This window comes from Somniosus microcephalus, chromosome 1 (assembly GCF_052327205.1).
Source record: "Somniosus microcephalus isolate GS21.2 chromosome 1, FLI_Smic_1.0, whole genome shotgun sequence".
Classification (NCBI taxonomy): Eukaryota; Metazoa; Chordata; class Chondrichthyes; order Squaliformes; family Somniosidae; genus Somniosus; species Somniosus microcephalus.
The window spans coordinates 211,325,806-211,350,432 of record NC_140987.1 but is presented as its reverse complement, the minus strand read 5'-3'; the positions used below and the strand labels follow the sequence as shown (position 1 = coordinate 211,350,432).

The following is a 24,627-nucleotide window of genomic DNA, read 5'->3' as shown; positions in this document are numbered from 1 at the left end:
CGGGCCCTCAAGCTGCCACTGTGAGTGACTCTGAAGGCGACGACGAGGAGGAAGCCGGACCATCAGTGCCACCCTCAACCGAGGCAGCCCATGGCCATAATGGGGACACGTCTTCCCTGGAGGGGAGCAGGGGGGAATGGTCTGAGGAGGGTGAAGCTCCGGGGCCCAGCAGGCTGCAGCAACGCGGGGAAGGGTAGGGAAGCTCGGCGGCCTTCTCCCCGGAGGGAGAGTCTGGCCTCGAGTCCTGCTATGGTGAGCGCAGAAGAGGTGCGCCTCCTCGCTGAAATGAGCGCCCAGGCAGAGCACAGGCACACTGAGCTCATGGCTGCAGTGGCAAGGATGCCCGAATCCATTGAGTCACTGGCAAGGAGTGTCCAGGACTTCGGCGCAGCACAAGCAAGGAGTCTCCAGGACTTCGGCGCAGCACAGGCGGCTGCCACGCAAGTGCTTAGTGGTGCAATGCAGTCAGTGGCTGGTCTCATGCAGACGCAGATTGAGGCCACACGAGCACTGACTGCTGCCACCCTTGCTGGATCGGGCACAAATCGCCGGGGCCCTCGCCGCGCCGCAGCTGGCCAGCAGTCTGTGCTTCAGCAGATTGCTCCGCATGCTGCAGTGCTGCCCCGTGGGAGTGCCAGTGTGTCGTCCGACCAGGGAGTTGCTGTCCTCTGTCAGGATGACAGCATTCCTGCTGCCAACACTGTCACTTCTCCACTGCAGCTGCCACCACCTGTAGGACAGACTTCTGCCGCCCATGCAGAGTTGGAGCAGTCAGCAGCCGGGTCCTCCAGGCCCAGAACTGGTCCAGGCCGTCCCTCAAGGGCATCTGCAGTCTCAGTTTCTGACCCTCAGCAGCCTTCCCCCAGCCTTGCTGCAGCCACTGGGGTCCCATTGCGGAGGAGCTGCAGGGTGGGAAGGGGCGAATCTCGCAAGCGAAGCAGATCACCCTCGAAGGGCAAAAAGTAGGAGGTGTGGCAAAATGCTGTTCAATGTTTTATTGAAGGCTGAGGATCGTGGTCATTTTTTGGTTACTGTTTTGTTCATTGTCTCCAGGTTGTGAGAGCCAGTTATGTGTCTGACTGCTTTTTTTTGGGTTTCTCTCTATTACTTTGTCATGCGGGAAGGACACACAGTTTGTTAAATAAAGAAGTGTCTTTATTCAGATTGTGCATGTTTGCTCTTTGAACTATTTGTTGCCTTGACCGGCTTAGGGGTTGCGGCACGGTTCCATTCATGTTCTTTGAATGGCAGAAGCCATTCCCTCAGAGGGGGCCTAGAACCGATTTGCTATAAGCCACTGACGGACGGCCCTTGCACTTTGTGCCTCCCTCCCGTCTTGGTGCTCCTCCTCCTCCTCCTACCCTGCTTGTGCTCCAATGTCTGGTGGCAGTGGCTGAGTCCTGAGGATTGCCAGGTTATGCAGCATGCAGCACACAACAACGAAATGGGAGACTCGCTCAGGTGAGTACTGAAGGGCTACCCCGGAATGGTCCAGACAGCGGAACCGTTGCTTGAGCACGCCGATTGTGTGCTCAATGATGTTTCTGGTCGCTTGATGGCTCTCATTGTATCGTCCTTCAGCAGGGGTGCTGGGCACACGGAGCAGGGTCATCAGCCAGGTGCACAGAGGATAGCCCTTGTCCCCGAGAAGCCAGCCTCCTGGGTGAGCTGGGGCCTCGAAATGGTTTGCCACAGAAGTCTGGCGCAGGATGAAGGCATCGTGGCTGCTGCCTGGAAAGCGGGCATTGACAGCGACTATCAGCTGTCTGTGGTCACAGACCAACTGGACGTTCAACGAATGGAACCTCTTCCGTTTGCGGTAATCCTCGGCATTCTCTTGCGGCGCCCGCAAAGCTACATGCGTGCAGTCAATGGCGCCCTGGACCATGGGGAAGCCCGCTATTCTTGCAAATCCCATTGCGCGCTCTTGTTACTTGTCCGGGGTCATGGGGAAGGAAATGTACTGACGTCTCCTTTTAAAGAGGGCATTTGTGACTTGATGGATGCAGCAATGCACCGCGAACTGGGAGATATTGGCAATGTCCGCAGTAGCGGATTGGAAGGAGCCGGTGGCATAGAAGTTGAGAGCCACTGTGACCTTCACTGCCACCGACAGAGACGTCCTGCTCCTCAGTTGAGGCTGCAGATCTGGCTGAAGCAGGTGGCAGAGCTCAGTGACCACCTCCCTGCTGAATTGGAGCCTCCGAAAACACTGCTCCTCAGACATGTTGAGGTATGAAAACTGTTGGTGGAAAACCCTGAGACGGTAAGGTCTTGTGTGCCGACGCCTGTTGGCCCTCCTCCGTCTGGCCATGATTGGCACTCTCTCTCGGCATCTCTGAGCCCTCTCAATGTAATGGAGAAGCCCAACGTTCCCACTCATTGCAGCCCCCATAGTATGTGGCCACTCAAGGTTATGCCAGTGAAAAAGCAAACCAACTACAAAGTTCTGGTCAGAAGCCAAAAGTACCTCTGCGAGCGCTGACTTAATGCAGAAAGCTCTCTCCCTTTGTCTCTCTGCAAATCTCTCTCTCTCTCACAGAAGGAGTGGCCCAAAAATGGCTACCACAAAGAAGCCAGGAAGAGCCCCCTTTAAATAGCGCCCCCCCAGCCCCACAGCGACTGGGAACCATTCCAGTCAACCAGTCGCTGGGAGCGACAGGCGGAAAGGAGGGGGGCGCCACTCAAGTTCCGGTTCGGGGCGCCCCAAGCGCGTTGCACCATGAAATGACGTCAGGATCTGCGCGCGCAGTTGAGTGGACGTTGCGGTTTGGCGCCGCCGCTAAATGTCCGCTCAATTTCGTGAGAGGCGCAGGTCTCGCCGCGCCCGTGCGCTAGCCGCCTCGCGCCTCACTTATCGCCCTCTTAAGGCGCTAACGGGTGGCGCAAACAACTGAATTTCTCCCCCAAAGAGTTTAGGAGAAATTTCTGCATACACAGGGTGGCGAGAATGTGAAAGTCACTGCCACATGGAGTGATTGAAGCAGAGAGCATTGATGCATTTAAGGGGAGACTTGATGCATACATGAGGGAGAAGGGAATAGAGAGGTATGGGGGCATGGTTGGAAGAGGTAATTAGAGTGGAAGGAGGCTTGTGTGAGTATGCACACTGGCATAGACAAGTTGGGCTGAATGGCCTGTTTCTGTGCTGTAGATTCTATGTAAAATAAAAACAGGAGGGGAAGAGAGAAACTTTGGGCCCAAAGACTGGACTTAGCTGGCATGAGTGCCAATTAATTACATTTTTTGTACTCACTAACTCTTTTGAGGAAGGATGAAAAATTGGTTTTGGTTACAATGGTTACTTACTCCCCTCTGATGAAACTAGAACTAAACTCTTTTCTGTAAACTTTGGCTGGATTTAAAACCCCTAATTTATGTCCTTATGGAATGATACCATTGGTAGTGTCTCCTTCAAATGAAAAGACTAGAATGCATTTGGGAAGCAGATGTCATGTGATGGGATTTGTGAGATCTTGAAAGATCTTGGCTTAGAAATTAAACATTGACAGAAACCTGCCGATGTCACCGCAGCCTTGTGTTTACGGCCACTGAAAATGGCCGCAGCGCTACCGGGCAAAAATTCGTGCTGGGGACTGGAGATTTGTAGCGCAGCGCTAACTTATAATGTAACGCCCTCCTGGTGGCATTAGTGAAGGCATCTGACCCGAAATTCCCGTCCAGGAGCAGCGTTGCAGCTTCTTACAGCCTCTGGGAGCGAGACTGTGGAGTTCACAAGGAATTGTGGCCAGTTAAAAGGGCTATGAATTAAAGGGGCAATGCGTTCAGAACTAATAAAAATTAAAATACAGTGGAAAAAATGCAGTGAAAAAGTGTAGTTTTCAGCCCTTACTGCCTTTCAAAAAAAAAATTCCATTAAAAGAAGTCCCACATGGGAGTCTTCAGCACTTAAAGCTGAATTCCCTTTTGTAGCTCAAAAAATGGGAAAAGTGCTTTGGCAATAACACAAATGGCTCAGCAAGCCAGGGAAGTGGCATCAAGGGTCTTGCACGCAGCACTCCAGCTTTGTGTATGGGGATCAACACTGCAAGAGAGGTTCTCTACCCACACGGGCCAGGAGGCCCTCCAGAAAGAAGAATGTGGGACTACATCACTGAGGCCGTCACTGCCAGCACTGCCGCCCCCACCATCTAGCTTCAGTGCCCAAAGAAGCTTCAAAAATGTATCTTCAAAAACCATCTCCTACCAACTGCATCACTAGCCTCACACACTGCTCAATACACGACTCCCCCCCCCCACCCCACCTCCCAATCACTCACCTACCAACAATCTGTATCACTCACGAGGCACATCTCCCATTTCTAGCTTCACCTCACCCCCTTGGAGGAGACGGTGCAACCCATTCTTAGCAGGGGCATGGCTGAACCCTTGGCCAGCGGCGGGTTGAAAAGATACAAGATGCTGGTATCCCCATACGTTAGCCTCCTTCTCGCATGCACCTCTTGCTTTCCTGCCCTCCCCTCACCACAACTCCACCTGCATTGTGTAAAAATAGCATAAAAAATGCTAACAAAGTGTTTTTTTTATGGCCAATTTAAGTTGTACAGTGCTAGTGATGTACATGTTTAATGTGTTTTTCTGAAACTTTTGGTTCTCATTTGCTGTGAACTTCTCCATCTTGATAATGAATGTTCCACACTCTTGAGTATTCCTGTAGCTGAAGGTGGCACTCTGGTGGATGGCTGCCTAGCCAATTACAAAGCTTCAGGGAATGCAGAAGGCCTGTAACCTGTATCCGTGACAAACTTTGATTGTTTACCATGGTTCATAGATTCTTTGCTTTTGGAGAGAGAAGTGGGTAGTCTTCTTGACCGTGGTGGGCTTGCAGCACTTCATGATAAGTACTTGCAGAAAATTGTTATTAAAACTTTGTTGCTGAATTGGAGCCATTTTGGACCAGTTTTGTATTTCAGTGCTAGATTCTCGAAACTTCTCTAAATGTATAGGGGTCAAGTGGTTTGTTGCTGTTTCAGAATTACTGGGCCAGAATTTACTGTAGGTGGCGAACGAACAGCACCCACCATTAGTTAGACTTGCCCTTGCCTGTTTAATTTCCATGAGTTTTTGTACAGTAAGTTGCCGTAAGTGGGAGATTGAAACAGCGCTGTGCATCTGGGACCTGTGGGAACAGGGCAAGCAACTGTCTTCTTAACCAATTAGATTGAAGAATTGTTCATTAATAGCACAGTCTAAATTAGGAAGTATAAGTTAGAATTGTGAATTCAATGTCAACTCAGGTACAGAAAGCAAAATAAAGAGAGGGAAAGAAAGATTGGATTAAGAGAGAGAGACAGAAAGAAAAAGTAAAAAAAAATTAAATTTAAATTAAAAAAATCTCCCCACAACAATTAAAAGCTGATGGAATGATACTCCGCACTTGTAAAAGTTAATTTTCAGTGCCAGAGTGGTTGTATGGCAGTAATTAAGATTTATCACACCGTTGATAAGGGTACTTAGACTGAAATGGACAAGCCCTAATTTTCTGTGGTGAGTTTAGTCTGTATCTATCATCCAAGTACAAGAATTTCACGCTGATCAATGTATGTGCTTACGGAGGAGCGACGCATCTCGGACAGCAACGTCCGGATTTTCATGTTTAACTGCGCATTTGCGCTCGCCTAAAGTTGCTGTCTGATTTCTGCATAAATAACGATGAGCGCTGTTACCCTCACCATTATTTGTACCATAAATTCTGGCCCATTATGAAATATGATTGGCTAATATTTCTTCAGTGCTGCTTAAATCTTATTTCTTACAATTGACACTTAAGAATGCTGTGAGCTTCTGTATTTTTGGTAGCATTTCATTAAACTTGCTTTTTAATTTTTTTTAGACCAGCGAAATGTTAGCCCCTTGATTATATGACACAAACTGTGATCCCTCAAGCAGCCTTATAAATACCATACATCACCTCATTTTGAGTAAAGTCTATGGCATTAAAGAAAATGTTTAGGTTTGATTTTGGCAGTTCTTTAAAAACTGTCAAAAAAGGCAAAACCTATAGGATACTTTGGGGGAGAAATTTGGTTGGTAGCGCCAGCGATTAGCGCCTAAAGAAGCCGAGAAGTGGGGCTGATGTGCCTCAATAATTCCGAGACTCGAAGGTAGCAGAACAAAACAAGGCTTTTATTAACTTAGAACGAAACACGTAAGCGAGAGAGATGTCGTCCTTCTGGAGACTGGGGCTTGACTGAAGCTAGCTTACAAACGGGGCCAGGTATGGGCGGAGCCCTACACACAGCACATTCCAGCACATTCCAGTATACAATACAGCACATTCCAGTACACAATACAATGAGGTCTGGGGGAAGGGAAATGACACTGAAACCGATCTCAGTCACAGGCAGTGATGAATGGAAATATTTCATCACATTCACCCCTTCTATAGATTTAGTCTGTTCGGGGGTTTGATAGTCCTCTGCGACCGACGTGGCTGTTGCAGTGCCGCGGGTGTCGGCTGGGTGTCCCCGGTAGCCTCCTGGGTCTCTGCCGGGGGTGCCGCCAGGGTTGTTGAAGGGGTAGTTGGTCGGTGTTCTTCCGGGGGTGATGAAAGAGTAGTGGGTGGGTAAGAGCTGCTGTGATCGTCGTTGCCGCTATTGCCGTGGTTGTTGTCGATGCCGGCTGGGGCGACGTCTTTTATGGACACGGTGTCCTCCCTTCCGTCGGCGTGCCGGACATATGCGTATTGGGGGTTGGCGTGGAGTAGGTGTACTGGCTCCACGAGAGGGTCCGTCTTGTGGCCCCTCACATGCCTTCGCACGAGTACCGGACCTGGGGTGGAGAGCCATGACGGCATGGATACGCCTGAGGTGGATTTCCGGGGAAAGACAAACATTCGTTCATGAGGCGTGGTATTAGTGGCCGTACACAATAGCGACCGTATCGAATGGAGCACATCCGAGAGGACTTCCTGCCAGCGGGAGATAGGGAGGCCCTTGGTCCTTAGAGCTAGACTGACTGCTTTCCATACTGTCCCGTTCTCTCGCTCCACTTGGCCGTTACCCCGGGGGTTGTAGCTGGTGGTACGGCTCGTGGCGATCCCCCTGGACAGCATGTACTGGCGTAGCTCTTCACTCATGAAGGACGCCCCCCTATCCGTATGGATGTAGCTCGGCATACCGAACAGGCAGAACAGGCTGTTGAGGCATTTAATGACCGTGGCGCTGGTCATGTCTGGGCAGGGGAAGGCGAATGGGAACCGGGAGTATTCGTCCACAATGTTCAGGAAGTAAACATTGCGGTCGACGGACGGGAGGGGGCCCTTGAAATCTAAGCTGAGCCGCTCAAAGGGCCGTGTAGCTTTGATTAAGTGGGCTCTATCTGGGAGGCAGAACCGAGGCTTGCACTCAGCGCAAGTGCGGCAGTTCCTGGTCAGGGACCGAACTTCCTCAATCGAGTAGGGTAAGTTACGGGACTTTATGAAGTGGAACAGCCGCGTGACCCCTGGGTGGCAGAGGTCGTTGTGGAGGGTCTGTAGCCGATCCCCGGTGGCGCTGGCACACATCCCTCGTGAGAGGGCGTCAGGGGATTCGTTAAGGGCCCCTGGCCGGTAAATGATGTCGTACTCGAAGGTGGAGAGCTCGATCCGCCACCTAAGAATCTTATCATTTTTAATCTTCCCCCTCTGTTTATTATTGAACATAAATGCTACCGACCGCTGGTCGGTAAGTAGGGTGAAGCGTTTGCCGGCTAGGTAGTGGCGCCAGTGGCGCACTGCCTCCACGATGGCTTGGGCCTCCTTTTCCACGGAGGAGTGTCTGATCTCGGGCCCTTGGAGGGTCCTCGAGAAGAAAGCTACGGGCCGCCCCGCCTGGTTGAGGGTGGCCGCCAAGGCGAAGTCAGACGCATCACTTTTCACTTGAAATGGAGTGTTCTCGTCCACTGCCTGTAGCGTGGCCCGCTCAATATCCTGCTTAATGCTTTTGAAGGCGGCGTGGGCCTCAGCAGAGAGCGGGAAAGAGAATGCTTTCAAGAGGGGGCGGGCTTTGTCGGAGTAGTTGGGGACCCATTGGGAATAATAAGAAAATAACCCCAGGCACCTTTTCAGGGCTTTGGGAGTGTTGGGCAGGGGCAGCTCCCGTAGGGGGCGCAATCGGTCGGGGTCTGGTCCGATTTCCCCATTCTCCACCACGCTGCCTAGTATGCAGAGGCGCGTGGTGTTGTAAACGCACTTGTCCTCGTTGTAGGTGAGGTTGAGTTTTTGTGCAGTTTTCAGGAACCTCTCGAGGTTCGAGTCGTGATCCTGCTGGTTGTGACCGCAGATGGTGACGTTGTCGAGGTAGGGGAAGGTTGCCTGCAAGTGGTGGTCATCGACCATGCGGTCCATCTCCCTCTGGAAGACCGAGACCCCATCCGTCACCCCAAAGGGGACTCTGAGGAATTGGTAGAGGCGTCCGTTCGCCTCGAAGGCGGTGTACGGGCGGTCCTCTGGTCTGATAGGGAGCTGGTGGTACGCTGACTTGAGGTCGATGGTGGAGAACACCCGGTATTGGGCGATTTGGTTCACCATTTCTGATATGCGGGGTAGCGGGCAGGCGTCTAGTAGGGTGTACCTGTTGATCGTTTGACTACAGTCGATCACCATTCGTTTCTTCTCGCTACCCCTTACCACTACCACTTGGGCGCGCCACGGGCTGTTGCTGCGTTCAATAATGCGCTCTTTCAGGAGCCTGTCTACCTCGGTCGCGATAAACCGCCTGTCCTCCCAGCTGTACCTCCTGCTTTTGGTCGCTATTGGCCGGCAGTTAGGGGTAAGGTTCGCGAATAGCGAAGGCGGCTTTACCTTCAGGGTAGCCAGACCGCACACTGTGAGGGGCGGCTGGGACCCACCGTACTTGAGCGTGATGCTTTGGTGGTTGCACTGGAAATCCAGGCCCAAGATCACGCTCGCACATAGGTTCTTCATGATTAATACTTTAAAATTATCATATACAGTTCCGTTAACGCACAATTGTACCGTGCAGTAACCCAGAATGGTCGATGTCTGGGTTTTGTCAGCCATAGAGATGGTACCCTGAGTAGGGACCACCTTTAGGGAGAGTTGTTGTGCCAGTTCTGGGTGGATAAAGCTCTCCGTGCTTCCACTGTCAATTAAGCATTTAACCCGGCACCCGTTTACCTCGATGTCCACCATTGATCTGGATAGCGGGTGCGGCCTGGTCTGGTCCACTGTGACCGATGCCACTGTAGGGCCCTGATCGATACAAGATGGCGTCCACGCTGTCTGCTCACAAGATGGCGGACCCCACGAGGTCGGGCAAGATGGCGTCCAAGATGGCCGCTCCCACGGCGCACACGCGGCGGTGGCGGGTTTTCCGGCGGTTGGTTTTCCGGCGGGGTTCCCTCTGCACACCTTCCCGAAGTGCCCCTTCTTACTGCACTTAAAGCAGGTGGTGCCTTTCGCCGGGCACAGGTTTCTGGTGTGCTTTGGCTGCCCGCAGAAGTAGCAGTTGGGTCCCTGACGCATCGCGGCTGTCGTAGGGCTTCTGGGGGGAGAGCGGGGCCCAGCCGGTGTCGGGCTGTCGGGCGGGGAAGATGCCTTCCAAGATGGCGGCGCCCTCGGTGCACACGTGGCGGCGTGGACGGCGCGGGCTGAAGAGTAGGCGTCCGAGTTTCTCTGGGCCACATCCAGGGTTCGCGCGGTGTCCGCAGCCTGTTTCAGGTCCAACCCCGTTTTTTCCAGCAGTCTTTGCCGGATGTAAGTGGAGCTGAGGCCTGTGATGAAGGCATCGCGAACAAGCTCGTCAGTGTACACTGCGGCTTTTACATCTCGGCACTTGCAGTCTTTGCCAAGCATTTTCAGGGTGCTTAGGAACTCCTCCACCGATTCCCCAGGTCGCTGTGCGCGGGTGGCGAGCAGGTGCCTAGCATACACCTCATTCGTAGGCTGCTGGTAATGCGCCTTTAAGATGTCGCAGGCGGCCAGGTACGTCTCGGCGTCTTGGATGAGGGGGTAAACCCGGTGGCTTACCCAATTCCGCAGAATTCCGAGTCTCATCCTTGCAGCGTCCGTAGCGTCTTTGACGGCTGCGGAATTGTCCAGGAAGAATTCCATACACTCAAACCAGTGTCCGAAGCGTGCTGATGCGTCCGGAGCATGTTGATCCAAATCCAAACGTTCGGGTTTCAGGAGTTGATCCATAGTGTTGAAAAATAAGTTAATAAAATTGATGTGCCTCAATAATTCCGAGACTCGAAGGTAGCAGAACAAAACAAGGCTTTTATTAACTTAGAACGAAACACGTAAGTGAGAGAGATGTCGTCCTTCTGGAGACTGGGGCTTGACTGAAGCTAGCTTACAAACGGGGCCAGGTATGGGCGGAGCCCTACACACAGCACATTCCAGCACATTCCAGTATACAATACAGCACATTCCAGTACACAATACAATGAGGTCTGGGGGAAGGGAAATGACACTGAAACCGATCTCAGTCACAGGCAGTGATGAATGGAAATATTTAATCACAGGGGCGTTAGCCAATTTTCGGCCGGGCACAGTGAACCCAGCGCCTCTTGCCATATTGAGTGGGTTTTAGCGCCGGCGTTAAATCTTAGCACCCGCTTGCGGGCGCAGGCAGATCATGACATCATTTCAGTGTGCAACGCCTTTTTGGCGCCCTGGACCGGAAAGTCAGTGGTGCGCCCCTTCGTTCCGCCTGGCGCTAATAAGGACAGCTTACTGGAACGTTCCCCAGTCGTTCTCGGGCTTAGGGGGGCGCTCTTTAAAGGGGACTGCACTGGTATAAAAGCGGCAGCCATTTTGGGAGCACAACTTCTTTGAGATTTTCACAGAGTTGCAGAGTTGCACTCTGAGAGCCATATAACTAGTGACCCAGTGCTGCCAGAGGACCTTCAGCCTTCAGATCATCACCCTGCTGCTGGTGAGCCTTTAGACCCTGTATAATTTCTTGTTACCTATTATTATGGGGGCTGCTTTGGAGGGGAACGTCCTGCTGCTCGACCATCTGGAAAGGGCACAGAGACGGAGGGAGAGAGGGCCAGGAATGGCCAGACGGAGGAGGGCCAACAGACATCGCCACACCAGACCTTATGCTGCCAGGGTATTCAGGCAGCAGTTCTGTTACCTCAACATGTCGGAGGAGCAGTGTCTTAGGAGGCTGCGATTCAGAAAGGAGGTGGTGACTGAGCTGTGCCACCTGCTTCAGGCAGATCTTCAGCCACAGATAAGGTGCAGGACCTCTCTGTCGGTGGCTGTCAAGATTACAGTAGCACTGAATTTCTATGTGACCGGCTCCTTTCAGGCAGCAACTGGGGACATTGCCAACATCTCCCAGTTTGCAGTGCATAGCTGCATCCAGCAAGTAACAGATGCCCTGTTTAAAAGGCGGCGGCAGTACATCTCTTTCACTGTGACACCGGAGAAGCAGCGGGAGTGCGCAGAGGGCTTCGCGGCAATAGCGGACTTTCCCATGGTGCAGGGCGCCATTGACTGCACGCACGTGGCTTTGCGGGCGCCTGTTTTGAATCCTGAGGACTTCCGCAATCGCAAGGGGTTCCACTCCTTGAATGTGCAGCTGGTCTGCGACCACCGGCAGCTGATCCTCGCGGTCAATGCTCAGTTCCCAGGCAGCAGCCACGACGCATTCATCCTGCGCCAGACTTCAGTAGCAGACCTTTTCGAGGCCCCGGCTCACCCAGAAGGCTGGCTTCTCGGTGACAAGGGCTATCCTCTGTGCCCATGGCTGATGACCCCGCTCTGTTCACCCAGCACCCCTGCAGAGGAGCACTACAACATCAGCCATCAGGCGACAAGCAACATTGTGGAGCACACAATCGGCGTGCTGAAGCAGCGGTTCCTCTGTTTGGACCATTTGGGAGGTGCCTTGCAGTACTCACCAGAGAGAGTCTCCCACTTCGTCGTTGTCTGCTGCATGCTCCATAACCTCGCTACCCTGCGCACCCAGCCAATGCCAGCAGACATTGAAGGACCAGCAGAGGAGCAGGAGGAGGAGCAGGAGGAGGAGCAGGAGGAGGAGGAGGACCAAGACGGGAGGGTCCCAGAAACTGGAAGGGCCGTCTGTCAGAGGCTGATAAGGAGTCGGTTCTAGGCCCCTCTCACGGAATGCTTGGTGCCAATCGAAGACCAGGAATGGAACCATTCGGATAACCCAAAGCCTATGAAGGCCAGTATGAATGTAAATAGCAGACATGGCCAATGTCAATAAAATAATTTGTTTATTTTAAAAAATGTGCTTCCTTCCAACATGACAAAGCAACGGCACCAGAAAGCTTAACTAACAAACTAACACATAAGTGACTCGCACACCTGGGAGACTATCCAAAACTTTACTAACATTCAGACCAAGTTGCTCGCACACCCGGGAGACTATCCAAAACATTACTAACATTCAGACCAAGTGCCTCGCACACCCGGGAGACTATCCAAAACATTACTAACATTCAGACCAAGTGGCTCGCACACCCAGGAGACTATCCAAAACATTACTAACATTCAGACCAGCATCCACGGCCTTGATTTCTAGAAATAAGACGTCTCAGCAGCACCTTCTACTCTTTCCCCTTTGATGGTGATCTACTTCTCTTGCGAGAACGGCCCCTTCCCTCCCTGCAGCTCCTCCGTAATGGGACCCCAGTGGCTGCATGAAGGCTGGGGGACGCCTGCTGACTGTCCGAAAGCGCAGATGCGCCTGAGGGACGGCCTGGACGGACTCTGGGCTTGGAGGGCCCGGATGCTGACTGCTCCAACTGGGCATGGGTGGAAGCAGTCTGTCCTGCAGGTGATGGCAGCTGCAGTGGAGACGTGCCAGCGGTGGCATCAGGAATGCTGACATCCTGAGAGCGGACACCTGCTCCGTGGTCGACCGACACACTGGCACTCTGACGGGGTAGCACCGCAGCATGCGAACCAATCGGCTGGTCCACAGATTGCTGGCCTGCTGTGGTGCTGCAAGGGCCACGGGTAATCCTGCCTGATCCATCGAGGGTGGCAGCAGTCAGTGCTTGCGTGGCCTCAATCTGCCTCTGCATGAGGCCAGCGAGTGACTGCGTGGCAGCACTCAGCACTTGATTGGCAGGTGCCAGTGCTTCGGTGAAGCCCTGGACAGTCCTTTCCAGTGCTTCGGTCAAGCCCTGGACAGTCCTTTCCAGTGATGTACTGAAGCCCTGGACAGTCCTTTCCAGTGATGTACCGAAGCCCTGGGCACTCCTTTCCTGTGCTGTCCCGAAGCCCTGGGCACTCCTTTCCTGTGCTGCCCCGAAGTCTTGTACACTCCTCATCTGTGCTGCCCCGAAGTCTTGCATACTCCTTGCCAGTGTCTCGATGGATTCAGGCATCCTTGCCACTGCAGCCATCAGCTCAGTGTGCCTGAGCCGAGCCTGGGTGCTCATTTCTGTGAGGGAACGCACCTCTTCTGTGCTCTGTGCAGCAGTCACCGTGGCCTGACTCGCCCTCCGGGGAGACAGCTCCCGAGCTTCCCTACCCCCCTTGCGTTGCTGGAGCCCGCTGGTTCCTGCAACTGGTTCCTCCTCAGAGCCATCCCCCCCCGCTCCCCTCCAGGGAAGCACTATCCCCAGTCTGCAGATGGGCTGGCTCGCCTGAGGGTGGTATGGATGGTTCGGCTTCCTCCTGCTCATCGCCTCCGGAGTCAGGTCCCTGGCAGCTTGATGGCCCGGCTCCCGAGCTGGTGATGCAGCATCTGAAAGCAGGGAGGTTGAAGAGTAGCTTTAGCGAAAGGACAGGGTGGCAGCAAGGGATGCAAGAGTGCTGCAGTGCTCTGACATGGGTCCAGAGTGAAAAAGCATGCTGGTGGGGGGAATAAGTGGAAGGAGGCAGTTCAAAAAGGTGATGACCTTACCACCGCTGTGCACAATGGGGTCGGCAACTCCAGTGTGACAGGACCACTCATCCGGCCTCCAACAATCTGGTGGACTGTTTCCTCCAGGTCCGTCAGTGTCTGCAGCTGAGGAGGGCCTCCTCCGGTACGAATCTGTTCCCTCCGGTTCCTGGCCAGCTTGGCCTGCAGGAGAAAGGACAGGAAGTGATGAAACATGCTGCCCTGAGTTGTCATCTCATGCCCCCCATGGTGGAACAGCCCTTACAGTATGCCCTGAGTTGTCATCTCATGCCCCCCCATGGTGGAACAGCCCTTACAGTATGCCCTGAGTGGTCATCTCATGCCCCCCATGGTGGAACAGCCCTTACAGTATGCCCTGAGTGGTCATCTCATGCCCCCCATGGTGGAACAGCCCTTACAGTATGCCCTGAGTTGAATGTGCGTGTGTGTTCCCAGAAAGGGACATGGGTGCTGGCTGACAGATGGCCATTGGGGCATTGCGCACCCTCTGGCCATAAAGTCAGGTGCAGATGGAGGGATGAAGAAGATTGCCAAAAAGCCACTCACCCTAACGACCCGAGTGAGATTGTTGAACTTCTTCCTGCATTGCACAGGAGTCCTGGGCGCCACGCTGCTGGATTTGACTATTTGCGAAACTTCCCTCCAAGCTCTGCGGTACTCGTTCTGATGAGGCCTCCTGCCATTGTCAGGGTACGGCACTGCTCACCGGCGCTCCACTGCGCCAACCAAAGCATCCAATGCCCCATCGGTAAAGCGCTCCGCTCTCTGCCTCACCCTCTCCATCTGGTCAAAGTTTGTAATGCCACAGAATGAACAGCGCCGATTTTGAGGCCTACAGGGCGATGAGTGTGGCTGCTGATCCTAAATGACCCGCCCCTTTAAGAGCTGGCCGGCGCCAGCATGTCTCGTGGTCATCGATTATTGACAGCACCTGCGCTGCGCCCGCCCGCCCAGATATTGAGTAGCGCCACCAGGTTAGCGCCTTAGGAGTCCCGCGCAGCGCCTGATTTTACGCCGCAATCACCTTTAGGGGCGATGCAACCCAATATTGCTCGAGGTGGCGATAAGTTGCGCCTGGCGATAGATTTTGCGCACCGCCAATTCTAGCGCCCCAAGCGGGGCTATACCCAATTTCACCCCCTTTGTCTTTCCCTGCTGTTTTATAAGTAGTATTCATTAGATTTGTTTGGCAGCAAACCAGTGTAAATAAAATGTAATGATTTTCATGGTCTTAAAACTGATTGGCCTAGAAATTCAGTTGGCTGCGCCAGCCGTTAGCGCCTTAGGAGGAGTAGATCTCGAGCGCTAGGCGCTTAGCGCCCGGGCGCAGCGCGATCTGCGCCTCGCCCCAACTTCAGTAGACATTTAGCGCCGGCGCAAAGTCATTGCGCGCGCTCATCTGCGCACACAGATCATGACGTCATTTCGTCGTGCAACGCCCTTTGTGTACCCGGAACCGGAACTTCACTCGCGCCGCCCCATTGTGTGCCTGGCGGCCCGAACGACTGTGAAGTGGAACGGTACACAGCCGAGGCGGGCCGCGGGGAGCGCAAATTAAAGGGCACTCCTGCAGTAGAAAAGGCAGCCGTTTTGCAACACTCCTTCTTTGGGAGGAGGAGGAGGAGGAGGAACAACAACAAAGTGATGGAGAGAAGCCCTCCCCAAAAACACAAATACACTAGTCTCGGCCTGTCAAAAAAACAAATCCACCCTCCCCCTTTAAGAGCTCACCGGAGCCAGAGTGCCTGCCGGCAATCAGCAGCTCGCCGCACCTGCCCTGTGCCCAACTTCCGGTGTTAGCGCCCCGGGCTGCCGGCTTAGCGCCTAATGATAGTCGTGCATCGCCTGTTTTAGCGCAGCAGCAACCTCTTAGGGCGATGCAACTGAATATCGGCGAAGGGGGCTCGACTTTGCGCCGGGCGCAAACTTTAGCGGCCGCCCGACTTTACCGCCCCAAAAGTGGCTATACTGAATTTCTAGGCCATTGTCTTTTACAGATACATTTGAATAAATTGTATGAACTTTTGATACTTTTCATTTGCTCAAAAGAAAGATGAAACTGTAATATTTTAAATGAAATCATTTTATCACTAACTTGTTTACATGATCTCTACATTTTGGAGAACATTGTAAAAGTGATGTTTTTAAAGTGATGTGGAGTATTATTAATAAAAGTTTATTTCTTACAGCGTATTTTGGGACCTCTACTGTGCGGCACCTGAAAGAAGAGAAACTTGTGAACATTCAAGTGAAGCAAAAGCCTTTCACGATTATGTAAGTCATACATCAAATCTGAGGGCCCTTCAGCAATGATGATTCCATTCTCATTTCACAGACCTGAAGTTCAGTGGTTTGAACCTATTGCCTCAACACCGTAATCTTGGTCAAATCTTAGTTTAGCAAAGTTGTCAGAGACAAGTGTGCAAAATGGGTTTGCCAGCTCACTGGAGGTCTCATGTGGACCGTAACAAGGTTCTGAGTTGCAATTATAATTTCAGATGTGTTGCAGAAGGAAGAACTAATTGTAAACACTGGTCAAAATAAGATATTTTTTACTTGCAATGTTTCCTGACTTTCTTCATCCTCTGATGTGAAGCCCTGGTCATCTTCCCACATTGTAACTTCCCTTTCTGCACCTCCCCCAAGCATGTTTGGAACTGCAGGATGACCAGAACTACAAGCATCTCCATGACTACAACCAATTTTGCTTTGAGGTGGATTCACAGGATGTGCAATTACAAACCAAATAAATGGATTGGCTGACTCTTTCAATTTTATTTTTCCCTCTCCCCTCTCTTTTCCCTACCCTCCCCCCGACCCACAAGCCTTTGAAGTGCTTTATCCATCAGAGTTCCTCAGAATTATACATCATTTGAGCTTGGAAAATTTAAAGTTTAGATTTTCTTATCTAAAGGTGTTGCTTTAACGCTTGTGGTAACTCATTTAAAATAAATGGGGGTTACTACCTACGTTGAAGTAACACCGATAGGAAAATCAAGTAAGTGTCTGACAATGCTGCGATTGTGAGTCTTTGGTTACTTGGTTCACAGCTGGTTCAATTTTGTTTCTGTGAACCAGTACCATCAGTTAATTCAAAGCTTTTGATAAAGTACCACTAAATGCTATACTTAAAGTATGCCTTTTAAAACAGTTGGTGGATATGTAATTGATCATGGTGGCTTACTGAAAAATAAAATGCAGGTAAGTGAAATATATAGGCTTGACTTAGTGATTCATTTTTTGGTAAACCACTGAGTTCGATTGTGTACCTTATTTGTACAATAAATTAACTGATTTTTGCAAGTTTAAAAAAAAATTAAGACAACAGCCTGGAATTTGCAGTGGATAATAACAGCGAACGAACAGCTTTCTAATGCGGAAATCCTGAAGTTGCAGTCAGTCATTCACTGCTCTGACACTGGCTGCGCTGTGGCAGCCCGACCCCCCCCCCCACCCACACACACAGAGCTGGCAATCAGTGTAATCTGTCAAATCAGGGAAACTGACGAAAACTTTGGCTCTTCCGTGGTGATACCGCTGTTAAATACCCCAGTAAAAGGTAGACACGTTTGGATTAGATGTAACTGGGATTTTAACAGCGTATTGACTGCTAAACAAATGTTATGGCCCTGAAAAACTTATTTAAATTTTGTGGAGTGTCAAATTTATCCATTTTAATACAAAAAAAATAATTTTTAACAAACTTAAATTTTTTTTTTTACTTTTAAAAGTTTGTCCATCTTTATTTTAGGTTTGCCTTTTCTCCATGTGAAAGCCCCAATATTTGTTTTGCTCTCTCTAACATTTAAAAAAAGTTAGAATCAAATGAGCTTGCTCACTTCTTGGTTCACTGTCTGAGAATTCTGCATTTTGATTGGCCGCTTAGGCAGCTTGGTAACGACACAGCATCTCGCGTTAAGAATTCCCCATTAACTTGTGTTGATTTCAATTGCACGTCAGATAAAGCCGAACTTCTCACCACAATGATTGCGAGATCTTTGTGGGAAGCTTGCTCCGGGGCCAGCGGCGAACGCCTTTGCTTCGCCGCTGACCGCAAATTATGGGCCAACATAATGACTTTATTTTCTGGGGACTTAGCATTGTGAAACACTGTAACACAGTTGTGTCAGTTACTGAATTCAGTGTGGAGGTGGGTTGACGTCTATACATATTGTGGGTATTCAAAACAGCAGTTAGTATTTGGCATTTTTTATTGTGATATCAGTAATGTTCAAGAATTAGACAATATGGGAAATGTAGAATTATTGTAACTTGTAGAAGTAAAATTAGGAGTATTTTAGTTTCAAATGTAAACCAGAAGAAACCTGGAACAGTTTTAGTTTCAAGCAAACCAGAACATTTTTCAGCTAAAATTTTCATCTTCATCCATTGATAAGGTGAGGTATTTTCACCTCTTGCTTGAGGTGTGTGCAATCCGTAAGTAAATATTGATTCAGGCTTTACATTTATGCTATATCCTGTAATGTACAAATTGCACAAGATAGCTGTGGTTGATGCTAATTTCACTTTGTTTTTCTGTCATTTTGGTTTATTTATATAGTACAAGGATTAGAAGTGGATGTGTTATTTAATAGATGTGATAATTAAATACTCCAAATGCTGCTTTTGCTTTGATCTGCTTTTAGTTAGCTAAGCAAACTGAAATCTAGTTTAGCAATGGACAATAATGAATTATTAGTCCTTTTTAATATGTAAGCTGAGTTGTTCAATCTGGTACAATTTTTCAATTATGTCTTGATTTGCGTTGCATTTTTATGCCTTTTTCTGAGTTGCTTATGCTTGCTGTGAACACACCATCTTTTCTCAAATTAACAGGTCTACTGATACTGCATGCGTGTTACTTTGTTTCAAGTATCTGAGTACATTGTAGTATTGCAGCGCCGATGAAAGTTCAGAATCAGAGTTTTAAAGTGTTGCTCTGCATTGCCCAGTTGTTGTAGTAGATTGCATTCTACAAGTGTGCGTTCAGTTTTATATTTATTTTACATATAGTGGAATTTGGAATTCATTTTAGCTTTGGAACTCAAATAGGATATTTTATTTTGGAAGCTCAAAATTAAACATTGAGACAATATCTCTAGTTTATTCCTTTTGATTGTTGTATAAATTCATCCTGCTTTTTGTTCTGTGACTTCTGGTTGTTTTCATTTGTGAGGAGGCTTTGAGGTCTGAAGTGTGCACCATTGAAATTTGACTTCTGATAGATTTGTTGTGGTGCTGAGAAATTTGAAAGTTCTGAATTCTGTGGTATGTGACCTGAAAATCAGTTTTAAAAAGCTGCTGCCATTTTGGAATGCACATATTTGCCATGTGTTTTTTCCCTTCTCCTCTCTCGATTAGGGTTTTAAAAAATGGCTTTCAGAAATAAGCCAGCACAGATCATTGATATTCTTTTCATGCTGTAACACATTTTAGTATCATAAGATCATGAACTGGAACTATGGATGGCGCACCTTCTCATAAAGTACTTGGACAATTCTTGACTTTCCTCTAGGTCTTTGCTCAATGTCCCCCATCAACTAATTTTCTTGTTTGATCAGCAGACTTTTCCATAGCTACTAGAAACATAGAAACATAGAAGATAGGAGCAGGAGTAGGCCATTCGGCCCCTTGAGCCTGCTCCGCCATTCAATGCGATCATGGCTGATCATCCAAATTCAGTACCCTGTCCCTGCTTTCTCCCCATATCCCTTGATCCCTTTAGCCTTAAGAAATATATCCAACTCCTTCTTGAATAGATTTAATGAATTGGCCTCTACTGCCTTCTGTGATAGAGAATTCCACAGGTTCACCACTCTCTGGGTGAAGAAATTCCTCCTCATCTCTGTCCTAAATGGCTTACCCCTTATCCTTAGACTGTGACCCCTGGTTCTGGACTCCCCGACCATCGGGAACATCCTTCCTGCATCTAGTCTGTCCAGTCCTGTCAGAATTTTATAAGTTTCAATGAGATCCCCTCTCATTCTTCTAAACCCCAGCGAGTACAAGCCCAATCGACCCAATCTCTCCTCATACGTCATTCCTGCCATCCCAGGTATCAGCCTGGTGAATCTTCGCTGCACTCCTTCCATGGCCAGAACATCCTTCCTCAGATAAGGCGACCAAAACTGCACACAATACTCAAGATGTGGTCTCACCAAGGCCCTGTACAACTGCAGCAACACATCCTTGTTCCTGTACTCAAACCCTCTCGCTACGAAGGCCAACATACAATTTGCCTTCTTAACCACCTGCTGCACCTGCATGCTTACCTTCAGCAACTGGTGCATAAGGACACCCAGGTCTCGTTGCACTTCCCCTTCTCCCAATCTATTTCCATTCAGATAATAATCTGCCTTCTTGTTTTTGACACCAAAGTGGATAACCTCGCATTTATCCACGTTATTTTGCATCTGCCATGCTTCTGCCCAATCACCCAGCCTGTCCAAATCACACTGGAGTTTCTCAGCATCCTCCTCACAGCACACACGCCCACCCAGCTTTGTGTCTTGTGCAAACTTGGAGATATTACATCTAGTTCCCTTGTCCAGATCATCATTAATATATATTGTGAATAGCTGGGGTCCAAGGACCGATCCCTGCGGTACCCCGCTAGTCACTGCCTGCCACTCGGAAAAAGAGCCGTTTATTCCAGCTCTTTGCTTTCTGTCTGCCAACCAGTTCTCTATCCAAGTCAATAAGAACATAAGAAATAGGAGCAGGAGTAGGCCAATCGGCCCCTCGAGCCTGCTCCACCATTCAATAAGATCATGGCTGATCTGATCCTAACCGCCAATCTACTATCACAGAACCATCTCCTGAATCTAACAGAATTAGACACACGAAATAGGAGCAGGATCAGGCTACACGGCCCCTGGGCCCGCTCCGCTACCCACAGGGCCATGACCGATCCGAACCTAGACTCATGTCCAAATTCCTGCCCGCTCCCCGTAACCCTTAATTCCCTTTACTTCTAGGAAACTGTCTATTTCTGTTTTAAATTTATGTAATGATGCAGCTTCTACAGCTTTTTGGGGCAACATATTCCATGGACCTACCACCCTCTGAGTGAAGTAGTTCCTCCTCATCTCAGTTTTGAAAGAGCAGCCCCTTATTCTAAGACTATGCCCCCTAGTTCTAGTTTCACCCATCATTGGGAACATCCTCCCCGCATCCACCCGATCCAACCCCTTCACAATCTTACATGTTTCAATAAGATCGCCTCTCATTCTTCTGAACTCCAATGAGTAGAGTCCCAATCTACTCAACCTCTCCTCATATGTCCATCCCCTCATCCCCGGGATTAACCGAGTGAACCTTCTTTGTACTGACTCGAGAGCAAGTATGTCTTTTCTTAAGTATGGACACCAAAACTGTACGTAGTATTCCAGGTGCGGTCTCACCAATACCTTGTACAACTGAAGCAATACCTCCCATTTTTATATTCTATCCCCCTAGCAATGAAAGCCAACATTCCATTGGCCTTCTTAATCACTTGCTGCACCTGCATACTAACCTTTTGAGTTTCGTGCACCAGGACCCCCAGATCCCGTTGTACTTCAGTACTTTCCAGTTTCTTGCCATTAAGATAATAACTTGCTCTACGATTTTTCCTGCCAAAGTGCATAACCTCACACTTTCCAGTATTGTATTCCATCTGCCAAATCTCTGCCCACTTACTTAGCCTGTCTATGTCCCCTTGCAGGTTTTTTATGTCCTCCTCACTCACTACTTTCCCCCCCATCTTAGTATCATCTGCAAACTTTGATATGTTACACTTGGTCCCCTCCTCCAAATCGTTAATATAGATTGTAAAGAGTTGGGGACCCAGCACTGACCCCTGCGGAACACCACTAGTTACTGATTGCCAGTCTGAGAATGAACCATTTATCCCAACTCTCTGCCTTCTGTTAGATAGCCAATCCTCTATCCATGCCAGAATATTACCCCCAATCCTGTGATTTTTTATCTTAAGCAATAATCTTTTGTGTGGCACCTTGTCAAATGCCTTTTGGAAGTCTAAATACACTACGTCCACTGGTTCCCCTTTATCCACCCTATATGTTACTTCCTCAAAGAACTCCAGCAAATTTGTCAAACATGACTTCCCCTTCATAAAACCATGCTGACTTTGTCCTATTAAATTATGATTATCCAAATGTCCTGTTACTGTCTCCTTAATAATGGACTCCAAAATTTTACCTACCACAGATGTTAGGCTAACCGGTCTATAGTTTCCAGCCTTCTGTCTACTGCCCTTTTTAAATAAGGGTGTTACATTAGCAGTTTTCCAGTCTGCCGGGACCTTTGCCGAGTCCAGGGAGTTTTGGAAAATTATTACCAATGCATCCACAATCCCTACCGCCACTTCCCTCAAGACCCTAGGATGTAAGCCATCCGGTCCAGGTGATTTATCCGCCTTGAGTCCCATTATTTTACCGAGTACCACTTCCTTCGTGATTTTGATCGTGTTTAGCTCCTCCCCCCCTTTAGCCCCCTGTTTGTCCAGTGTTGGGATATTCTTAGTGTCTTCTACTGTAAAGACTGATACAAAATATTCATTCAGTGTTTTTGCCATCTCCATACTTCCCACCATTAATTTCCCGGTCTCATCCTCTAAGGGACCAACATTTACTTTAGCCACCCTTTTTCTTTTTATATAACTATAAAAACTCTTACTATCTGTTTTTATATTTTTTGCTAATTTACTTTCATAACCTATCTTCCCTTTCTTAATCAATCTTTTTGTTATTTTTTGCTGTCTTTTAAAGTTTTCCCAATCCTCTATCCTCCCACTAGATTTGGCTACCTTATATGCCCTTGTTTTTAGTCGAATACTATCCTTAATTTCTTTACTTAGCCACGGATGGCTGTCTTTTCTTTTACACCCTTTTCTTCTCAGTGGAATATATTTTTTTTGGAAGTTGTAAAATAATTCCTTAAATGTACACCACTGATCATGTATCGTCTTACCCTTTAATCTATTTTCCCAATCCACTCTACTCAATTCCACTCTCATACCTTCATAGTCTCCTTTATTCAAGCTTAGCACGCTTGTTTGAGATCCAACCTTCTCACCCTCTAATTGAATATGGAATTCAACCATGTTATGGTCACTCATTCCAAGGGGATCCTTTACTAGGACATTTTTAATTAATCCTGTCTCATTACACAGGACCAGATCTAAGGTTGCTTGCCCCCTGGTCGGTTCAGTTACATACTGCTCAAGAAACCCATCCCTAATACACTCAATGAACTCATCCTCAAGGCAGCCCTGCCCAATTTGATTTGTCCAATTAATATGATAGTTAAAATCCCCCATAATTATAGATGTTCCCTTATTACAAGCCTCAACTATTTCCTGATTGATACTCCGTCTAACAGAGTTGCAACTGTTCGGAGGCCTATAGACTGCGCCCACTAGTGTTTTTTCCCCTTATTATTCCTTACCTCCACCCAAACTGTTTCATTATCCTGATCTTTTGACCCAATATCATTTCTCTGTATTACAGTGATTCCTTACTTTATTAACATAGCCACCCCACCTCCCCTTCCTTCCTGCCTGTCCTTCCTGATCGTTAAATAACCTGTTATGTTTAATTCCCAGGCATTGTCACCCTGCAGCCATGTTTCTGTAATGGCCACAAGATCATACCCATATGTAGTTATTTGTGCCATTAACTCGTCTATTTTGTTACGAATGCTACGTGCATTCAGATAGAGAACTTTCAAATATGTTTTGTGACACCCAGTTCCTGCTTTTGCCCTTTTTATTACTTTACCTTTTACTCCATACCTTCTGCCCCTTCCTGACATGCTCTGGTTTTTAATTTCCCCACTGCTACCTAATTCTATGACCTTCTCTGTTGTCATTTTTATTATTTGCTCTCTAGGAACCTCCCCCCCACTAGTTAGTTTAAAGCCCTCTCTACAGCCTTAAATACTTTGCCCCCAATCCCTTGTGCCTTAACTTTACACGTTAATCTCTTATGCGGGACCTTATCGAAAGCCTTTTGAAAGTCCAAATACGCCACATCCACTGGTTCTCCCTTATCTATTTTACCAGTTACATCCTCAAAAAATCCCAGTAGATTAGTCAAGCACGATTTACCTTGATTGCCATTCTGTGGCCTTCAGACTGTATTCTGTGTTCTCTTCTTCCCTGACCCAATGACTTTTCACGACATGCAATCAAACTTGTGATCCTCTAGCTGGAAGTAACCCTTCATAACTGACTCCCGAACTAGAGGAAACAATCTGTCCCTATTCACTCTATCAAAACTTGTCAGAATTGTAAAAACCTCTATTAAATTTCTTCCTAGCCTTCCCTGTTCTAGTGAAATTATATCTCAAGTCTCTCCTCATAACTATAATTTCCCATCAGCAGAATCATCCTGTGAATCAATGCTAAACATTTTCTATGGCTTTAATGTTCTCCCTATAATGGGGAACCCATAACAACATATAGTACTGTAACTATGGCCTAACTAATATTTTTTATAATTTCATCATTACTTTACTTTTGCACTTTGTCCCTATTTATAAAACACAAAATTCTATTGGCTTTAATGCAGCTTTATCTACCTGCATACTCCATTTCAGGGAATGATGTATTTGAACCCGCAGGTCTCTTCACCCACACCTTTCAGTGTCTTTCCATTAAGCATATACTTCTATTCTTTGTTTTATTCTCCCAAAATGTATTATCTCACTCTTATCCACATTAAATTGTATTTGCCACCTGGTTAAATTAGCAAAAGATATATTTAGG

General features: G+C 48.6%; 1 protein-coding gene across 8 annotated transcripts in view; it reads left to right on the top strand.

The window, feature by feature from the left end:
* Window positions 1–24,627, top strand: part of ssbp2b (single stranded DNA binding protein 2b) — a 623,147-nt gene that overhangs the window by 159,051 nt on the left and 439,469 nt on the right. For all 8 annotated transcript variants that reach the window (XM_085989458.1, XM_085989445.1, XM_085989451.1 and 5 more), the window contains one exon: window positions 16,046–16,130. In XM_085989458.1, coding sequence (XP_085845584.1) covers window positions 16,046–16,130 — 85 coding nt within the window. The remainder of the gene's footprint in view (window positions 1–16,045; window positions 16,131–24,627) is intronic.